Below are 9786 nucleotides of genomic sequence, written 5' to 3'. Positions count from 1 at the left end.
TTCTCAACAATCAAATGCAATTTATAGACGTTTCTGTCTGTTCAGTCCAAACCGTTTCTGTTCCACACGTCCTAATCTGATTACCTGTGATGTGAAGTGTTCACACACAGTGATGTAATGTCTTCCAACCTCTAAAATAACCAAAGTGGAAGCTCAACACAGCAGGGGCGGCGCCGGCGCAACAGCTGGAGCGAAGCGCGGATCGGATTCACTAAAACTAGCGGCGGTGCTAACGCTAGCGTCACGAAGACCACTGATGACACGCAACAAGTTGTTTTATCTGATTTAATTAGATTTTTAATTCGAACATGAACACAACAGCAGTTTATTTACCACAATGAGAAAATGAAATAATTATAATAATAATTAGAAAATAATAAATCAAACAAAGCAAAAACAGAACAAATGGTTACAAAAAAAAGAAAGTACAAACTTATGACGCTAACCCTTGTAATATCTACACTATATTTTATTCCTATGCATATGATCTTCTTATACTATACACCTGTTTACACTATAATAATACATATATATATGTATATATATATACATATATATATATATATACACACATAATTCATTGATATATAGCTATATAATTATACATTAATCTGTCCAAACATACATAAGTATATACACACCTATTTACATTTGTTTTCCCATTAACACTTGTGCTTCGAGAAGATAAACTTTATGTGTTGATATTTAAATTGTTGTAATTATTTCCTCACACGAACTGTTCCACAACCTGGTAACGCTCACTGACACAAAAGCTTTTTTGTCGTCCGTGCGTTCTGAAAGTTCATTTTGTCTCAGCTTTTTCAATAAATAGATTCTGAATATTTTTTGGGAGAAGTATTTTTTTTTTGGACATTAAATCCTATTTGACTCGATTGAAAAGTAAAAATTTCTGCCAATGTGAGTAATTGTGATTAATTGAACAGTGGCTCATTGTGGTCCAAACATCCTGTATTATAACGTTTTGCTCATTTTGAAGTAAAACTAATGCTTGTAATTTTATTTTGTAGGTATTTTACCAAACTTCTGCACAGCCAACGTTGTTTTTTGGGCTAAATCTGGTCTGAACCTTGATTGTCGTTGACATTCAGTTAATATTGGACTGTCTAACGTAGTCCAATTTTAGTCCTTATTTAAGAGTTGAAATTTGTTTTTTTTACCATCAAAATTGGTCCAAATTTAGCCCCAATATAGTCGTTGAAATTTAGAAATTTAGTTGTTATTGGATCGTCCAACTTAGTCTAGATTCAGCACATTTGGTCCAAGTGTGGCTCAATAAACAGTCATTGGAAAAAGTACTTCTCATTTGGGGCAATTTCAATCCTTTTTTGGAGCAAATTTGGACCAAATAAGCCAAAAAAAAAAAAAATGTGATGAAAAGATATTGTAACAACTTCAAACATAACAGCCCACAAACATAAACCAAAAATATAAAATCTGATTATGAAACAAGTTGACGACAAAGGTTCCCACAATTATGTATTACATTTTGGGAAGGTAAGATATAACACTTTTAATTAGTTTAATTAATTAACTTAATAAATTCATAGTACTACGACCAGAAAAAGACTCTACCAAATATTGACGTTGTTTAGACGTTCAGCAATAACGTATTTTCAAGCATATTTTGCTGAGTGGGCAGTATGTGAGCAATGGTAATACCATTGTTCAGTTAAGATAATTATGATGATCTGATTATGTTTAACAGGGATCGACCAATAAAGAACAATAAGGAGAAGTGGTGGTTATGAGGTAAACAAAGAGCTGATGGACTCTATATTTGTGCTTTACTTGTAGAGTACGAAGCACTAAGTCCATCTCTCACTCTTCCTCTGGATATCATCTTTCTCCCCCCCCCTCCCGCTCATCCTCCTTTGAGCGAACCATATGTCCAGCCTTGATTGGCAGCCGTTTGACGCCTCAAACACATGTTGGCTTGGCTCGAGGCTTTGCATGTTTACAGGAGCGTCGCTTCTCGTGGACGGGGAACAAACGACAGTGGTTGAAAAGCGCTGGGTGTCCAGTCATCAATCTGGGGGGGAGAGAATGGACTCGTGAAAGGCGTGTTTCTTTGCAGTTATGTGACCAATCGTGTTCTTGGAAAACAAAACGGTAGTTTGAAGACGGGGCGTTCGAAACATTCTCGGGTGTTGGTTTCAGATTTATGCCTGACTTCAGCCTTTTATAGTGATTTGATCTTCCAGCAGATATTTGTCACGTCTCTCCAAGTCCCCAAAATAAAGTGCTTGGTCTTCGGCAAAGGTGGGGGTCATATCGTTGAGTCGAGCACTAGGCTCAGCTCTGCTTGTGACAACATGCTGATCCCTTCCTGGGAGGGCTGCAGTCTCACTGGCTCCCCCACCCCTACCCTCTCCTGCCCCTCCCTGTGAATACCCTTACTCAATGGACTTTGCAGATTTTGCCAGACAGTGGCGTTGAAGCACGCAGGAATAAGAAGTGCATGGAGAGAAGTTTTTGACCCCAACAGCACGAGTGAAACCTCCAGATGTACTTGGAGAACAATGATAAGAAACCCACCTCAGAGGACGAGGAGCCGCCCACTCACGCCATGGTTGCTGATCAATGCCAGATGCAAGAATCAGCTGCAGTTGTACCCAGCCTGAAAGACTTGATGGCCTACGCCGAGCCCACGGACCCCTCTTTGCTTTGTGTGCAGTGCAACCCAGCAACAACGGAAACCTGCATACTTTGTGATGGAGACACGGAGCGTTCAGTTTTTGAGTCCAACCAAAGCCTCGCTGAGTGTGACAATTTGGGGTTAAGCCATCCATTCGACAAACGTGCTCGACACGCCGTGTGTTTTAAGCCGTGCAATTCCCACGAGCAGCGTGCTAATCATAGCTTAGCTTCTGAGTGCTGTTGCACAGGACATCTTCATTTATTTCAGAGATGCCAGTGGTCCGACCAGCAGCAGCAGCAGCAGCAGCCACCCGACCAGATGGAGGTCATCGGACAGTCTGGGGACTCGGACTTTATCCCAGACTGCTCCAACAACTTTGATTACAAGCCGTGTGAGTGCTCGGACTCTGAGGCCGACGCATCGACGGAGGACTCTGAGATGTCTGGCTTCACACGTCGCCTCTCTGACCCAACGGACTCGTTGGAATGCTGCGTGTACGAAGAAGTGAACGGTGTCGCTGAAAGCTCCAGTGAGGACGACGTGGATGAAAGCTGCAACAATGAAGAAGAAGAAGAAGAAGAAGAAGAAGAAGAAGAAGAAGAAGAAGAAGAAGAAGAAGAAGAAGAAGAAAAGCTGGAGAGTGAAGAGAGAGAGACTCTGAGTGTTTATTTTGAGGAGACAGAAGAAGATCTTTACTCTGAAACGGACTCCCCCGGAGATGACGGTGTGGACGTGAGTAAAGACTGCAGTGATTTCTGTGACAACGATGACGAGGACTCTGGACTGAGTCAGGAGTCGGAACCCAGTCAGGACTCTGTAGCTCTGGACCAGTGCGACTCTGAAATCAGCTCTGAATTCTACGCGGAGGAAGACGATTCCTCCGAGTGCTCCTCAGGGGACGCCAAACCCTTTCAGTCTTTAAACCCTGAGGGAGATCTGCCTCCTGAGGTTTGCTGCAGGTCCTCGGGGGAATCGGAGGAAGGTTTGGGTGACGATCCAATAGAGTGGGACTCGTTTGAGGATGAAGCCGTGAACCAAAGTCACAAGGACTTGAAGGAGACGGCAGTAGGTGATGTCGTTGTCGAGGACTACTTTGGTCTTTTCGACAGGGCTGAATATTATGAGATGCTCTTTCCTCCAAAGAGACGTTACATCTCCTGTTTTGACGGCGGAGACATCGACGGCCACCTGTGTGTTGAAAAGATTGAGGCTCTTGAAACTGCAAATGAGGGCGAGTCACGTTGTTCTGAAGAACAATCAGAATTATATCTAGCAGAAGCCGCGGTCGATGATGATGCACAGAATACAGAAGGAGAAGAAGATGATGAGGAGGAGGACTTCTGCACTTTTGATGAGCGTGCTTCAGATGTTTGTGACGAACTCACAGAGAACATGTGTGCTCTGTGTGCAGAAGAAATCCACGTTGATGCGTATGAAGAATCTCTGAGTGATGAATCTCTAGAGGATGAATTACAGACCCCGAGCCCTGATAATGACGCAGAGGAGGCTGAAGAAGACGACATCTCTGATGGGTTCTCAGAAATGGAGCTGTACTGGTCCCTGGTCCTCACTGGAGAAGCAAACGCTGAGCCTTGGCAGCCAGAGGTCGAAGACTACTATAGATATCACATTTCAGGCATCCAGGCGTCTGTGGAGCAGGCGCTAAACGAATTACTCTGGAAAAACATGTCAGAAGTACAGTGAAGATGTTGGCGAGGACTCCTTTCAGAATGACCTTTCACCCCTGAGTGAAAACAGAGCCCCAGGTTTCGCTAACAAACCCAATAATTCTGAAATCATTGAAGTGATCGACCCGAGTGGCTCTTGCAGAGGAGGATGAATGCATCCAAGGAGTGTCTGGAGGAATAATAAAGCCTCCCACGGACATTATTCACAGCGTTTGCTCAGAAAGTGGAAAAACTGAAGGAAAGGAGTCGTCAGCCGATGATGAAGACGACTACGAACAAACAGAGATTCAGAGGAAGAGCAGAGCGACGATGACTATGAGCCCTGTGATTGTGAATACTGCATCCCACCAACAGAGCAGGTGATGGCTTTCAAAAGCACAGAAAAGGATGGAAAGATAAATGTAATGTCAACAAAAACACACAAAGGACCAAAAAACCAACAAAAATAATGACAATGATAAAGAAAAGGATCCAAAAACATAAAAAGAAGTGAAAAAAAACCCCCACAAAATTATGACAGATACACAAATGTCTTCAAAAACACAAAAAAACCTTCATAAGGACCAAAAAAAAAAAAAAAAACAGAAATGATCAAAAGAGCAGAAAAAATTACAAACGAACAAAACAAACGTACAAAAAAATGCAGAGACATAACATATACAAAATACCAGAAAAAATACCAGAAAAATAACACAAAGGACTAAAAAAATCAGCAACCAAACACTCATAACAAAAATTCACAAATCCACCAAAGATCTACAAAAATGGACTCCAACAAAAACCTTTGTTTGTTCCTGTGTTACGCTTCAGAGTGGTCATTATCTAATGCTAACAGAATTTGATAACTTGGCCCTTGGCTCAGATTACACTGAAACCTCTCTGCTTCTTTGTATCCTGAAGCTAGCTTGTAGCTATGCTAGTAGCTATGCTAGCATGTCTAGAATCTCAGAGTAGATATAGATGTATGTCTGGTATCTGTGTCATAGTGATACTCGGTAGCATCAACAAGCCTGTGGTTCAGCACCTGTTGAAGGATGGAACCATCAACTCTCCGTTAGCGTAGCAATGTTAGCATCCAAGGTTTCCTGTAAGCCTCCGCTGAAAGACGACCATAACAAACACAAACAAACACACACATACACACACTCAAAGATGCTTGTTTCCTTAGGGAGTGTGTAGCTTAGCTCGTAGCCTGTGCTAGCTAGCTAGCTGCACATGGTTCAGTCCTTAACAACGTGTTTGTTTTCAGGTGCAAACAGAACCGATGCTCCCACCGCTACCGCCCAATGAGGAAGGAAAGATCTGTGTCGCCATTGATTTGGATGAAACACTAGTGCACAGTTCATTTACGGTGAGTTTTTGACCTTTGTCACACAAACACACACTTTGTGTTGTAATCACACACACTGCTACACACACTCCACGACTAACCAGAATCAGAAAATACTTGATTAAACCCTGAGAGGTTATTAGAGCGGCAAAAACGGCTTTAGCTCAGTGGTTCACAGGAGTGAAGAGTGGCCTCCAAATTACTCTACACACACACACACACACACACACACACACACACACACACACACACACACAATGCTTAAAAGAAATGCACAAAAATAAACAAAACTGCAACAAAAATACACAAAACAACACAAAAATAGAGAGTAACAACCAAGAAATACATAGAATGACAACAGGAATACACAAATGGGTTCCAATACACACAACACAACAAAGAAAAACCTCACAATTAAAGAGTGAATACACAAAGGCAGAAAAATAAACCAAGGCAACAACAAGGAATACAACAAATGACTTCCAAAACACAAAATGCTTTAGAAATACACAAAAATACACTTAAGTGGAACAAAAACACACAAAACAACAAAATACACAAAACAACAAAAACACACAAAACAACAAAAATACACAATAACAACAGAAGAATACATAGAATTACAACATTAATACACAAAATGACTCCCAAAATAACACAAAATGGTTTTAAAAAATGCACAAAAATATACAAAATGAATTGGAACCAATACAGAAAAAACAACAAAAATACACAATGACAGAAAAATACACAGAATACACAAAATGACTCCAAAAAGACACAGAGTGGTTTAAAAGATACATACAAATGTACAAAAATTGCAACAAAAACACAACATAACAAAAATAACAATAAAAGCAATACATAGAATGACAACAAAATACACAAAATTGTTTCCAATACACACAAAATAACATAAATACAACAAAGAAGACAGAAAAATAAACCAAGCAACAACAAGAATACAACAAATTACAATGGAAAACCCTTTGTTCTTTGGTATTTATTCTAAATGATGATTTTTATGGCCCTTGGATCATATTTTTGTGGCCCTGTTGTTATAAAGTTGACCCACTCTGAGAATAGTTCACAGTAAACTAACGTACGTATGTTCTTTGTCTTTCTATAACATCAGTGAAGCCACATGTGACCATATACGGTGATATTACAGTCAGGGCTAGTTCATGTGATGAATGTCATCGTCCGTCTCAGGCCCAGGACGTTAACGATGATGTCACCTGATCTGAAACATGGTCAGACGCCCCACGCCGTGATTTAACACGCGTGAAAAAGACCGTTTTACTTTGACACAGTTTACCAAAATAAGGACGAGATTTAGGAGACGACAGTAAATGTGTGGGTAAAATGTCAAAATTTAGTAATATCTACTTTGAGCCACTGTTACCCTTTTTTTTTCTTTTTTAATTTTTTCTTTGCTGTTTTTTATTTAATATTTCATTTATTTCGTCTGTGCAGATTTCCCCTTTGTGGGACTAATAATGTTATCTTTATCTTTGATTCAGATTTCTGTTTTTTTTTTTTTTTTTTGGTGATTTTTGGTCCTTTTGTGTGTTTTTTGTTATTTCTGAAACTTTTTGTGAACGTTTGGTATAATGAAGTGTGTTTTTTTGCCATTTTGTTCATTTTTTATGTCCTTTTGGGTGATTTTCTTTAAGTGTTTAACACGTATTCCCAAAAAGATTTATAGTCGGAACTTTTCTTAATGGGTCGGACGCGCGAGAGGGTGAAAGTAGGTCACTGTGTTGAATTGAAATAGGCATGGACTATATAATATGTATATATATATATATATATATATATATATATATATATATATATATATATATATATATATATATATATATATATATATATATATATGCATGGATGAGAGTTGTTTGTCAGTTTAATCACTTCTTTAAGTGAGACGGAAAGACTCAATGTCATTTTTTATTACCGACACTTCTGTGCACATTGGAATCCATAAATATAAACCACTGTGTCATGAAGTTTAAGTACTCGTGTAGCGATGTAGGCCACGGCGCTCCCCGTATATAGACCAACATGTGAGACGAGTTTTCTAAAGTGAGAACGACTTAAATCATAGAATTTTATGAGCTCTGTCACTCAGTGTAACGTCAGTGTCTGCAGAGCTCCATTTAAAGATGTTTTCCTTTTGTTTCCTCCACAGCCAATGAGCAACGCTGACTTTATCATTCCACTGGAGATCGATGGGACGGTTCATCAGGTAAGAGTTTACAGAGACTCAAACCTTAAAGGGATCCTCCACTAGTTTTACACATGTGTCCTAAAACCTTTTAAATTATGAATAGATCTATGTCTAACAAAACACATTATGTAACATTCATTTAATTAACTTTTAAAAATAGGACTACTTTACAGTTTTAGAGCCTGTGTTCCTCCATCTTGAAATCACGTGATTGATGATGTCACAGGGCCCCACTTCCTGTAAACATCCCATTGTTTTCTATTGGAGTGAAACATTCAGCCTGATTTTTAGATCATTTAGTAGATTTAAAACTCTAAAACTGTAAAGTAGTCCTGTTTTTAAAAGACTATTAAATGAATATGGTGCATAATTATGTGTTTCGTTAGACGTCTATTAATAAAATTTACTAATAAAAGCAAGAAAGGTCTGTGTGTGCGCGTGTGTGTGCGTGTGTGTGCGTGTGCGTGTGTGTGCGTGTGTGTGTGTGTGTATGCGTGTGTGTGTGTGTGTGTGTGTGTGTGTGTGTGTGTGTGTGCGTGTGTGCGTGTGTGCGTGTGTGCGTGTGTGTGTGTGTGTGCGTGTGTGTGCGTGTGTGTGTGGAGCGAATATCTCCCAGACGTGATGCCTGTTTGACCTGAAACTTTGTCAATAACTTCCAAATACCACGAGTGTGTGCATCCATTATTTCCGTTATTTCTGAGTAATTTGGTGTTGCAAAATGTTTAAAACACACACACACACACAGTATTTATAATGAAAATATACTAAATGAGTAAAATAAAACAAAAATAACCAATATTTATACAAAAAATACACAAAATGACTCCAGAATCACACGACAATGGCAACAAAAAACAATAATTATACAAAAAATGCACAAAAACACAACAGAGAGATACACAAATACACATAATGACTCAAAAAAGATACATTACAGAAAAATACACCAAACGAAAAAAATTATAAAAATGAGTAAACAAAACAAACACATTTATCATGTTCATGTCTCATAGAATTAAACCAGATAAATCACACACGCTATTTTATTTTACACCTACAAATAAACCCTTTATAACACTACAGAGTACAGTATGTACACCTCTATGTACATCTAACCTTCAAACACATACTCATTTAGCCATAATTAACATCTCGACTTAAGCTCCTCCCACTATATGAATACATACCTCTGATGGGCACTGTACTAGTGTATCTAATAATAAGAACATTTGGAGGATTAAATATGTAAAAACAGTAGAGGATGACTTTAAAACAAACCTGACACACACTGAAAACACCACTAATACCAAGTTCATTCTTCTCTTACAAACCAACGTCTCATTCTGACTCGTTGGAATGTGTTAAACCTGAACACAGAAGCTCACTTTACAGTATATATCTGGACTATTTTCAATAAATAATCAATCATTTTCTCCTGCTTGTTTCAAAGTTAAATGAGTCTCATTCTTTTTGATTTCTTTGTTTCTTTGTGTCATCGTGTATTTTGAAAACAGATTTTATGAAGGTGTGGGGAAGACCTGATCTACGTTGATAGATCTATGAATGCAGAGCTGTCGTTATGTTGTGTGTGTCACAGTAATAACCACAACGTGTCGTGTCCTACTGCCCGACCTTAAAGAGTTAGTGACCTGTAATCCTCACATTTAAGATACATAAGCCCCGCCCCCTCCCTGACAGATGGCTCCGCCCACCGCTCTGTTGACGACTCCCAGCAGCAGGTTCTTATTTAGAGATTCAGACCCTCATCAATCACTGTCTGACCTACACCATGTGTTTACAAGTTTACATAGAAACCATTCACTCGTTCACTCATTGACTCATTGACTCATTAACTCATTCACTCGTTCACTCATTAACT

The 9786-nt window shown here is 39.1% G+C and overlaps 1 protein-coding gene across 1 annotated transcript; it reads left to right on the top strand.

Annotated features, from left to right (window-relative positions):
- The first annotated feature begins 2266 nt into the window (after positions 1-2266).
- Positions 2267-7986, top strand: LOC114455310 (protein Ycf2-like). Its single transcript, XM_028436471.1, has 3 exons — positions 2267-4706; positions 5597-5698; positions 7869-7986. Exon 1 carries the CDS (start codon positions 2525-2527, stop codon positions 4361-4363), a length of 1839 nt encoding a protein of 612 aa, XP_028292272.1. The 5' UTR covers positions 2267-2524; the 3' UTR covers positions 4364-4706; positions 5597-5698; positions 7869-7986.
- The last annotated feature ends 1800 nt before the right edge of the window (positions 7987-9786 follow it).

This window comes from Gouania willdenowi, chromosome 21, assembly GCF_900634775.1.
Source record: "Gouania willdenowi chromosome 21, fGouWil2.1, whole genome shotgun sequence".
NCBI classification, from domain to species: Eukaryota; Metazoa; Chordata; class Actinopteri; order Blenniiformes; family Gobiesocidae; genus Gouania; species Gouania willdenowi.
This window is presented reverse-complemented; position numbering and strand designations above follow the sequence as displayed.

Excerpts from the sequence above, each read along its gene's own strand:
- LOC114455310 (XM_028436471.1), top strand. The coding sequence starts at position 2,525 with ATGTACTTGGAGAACAATGATAAGAAACCCACCTCAGAGGACGAGGAG.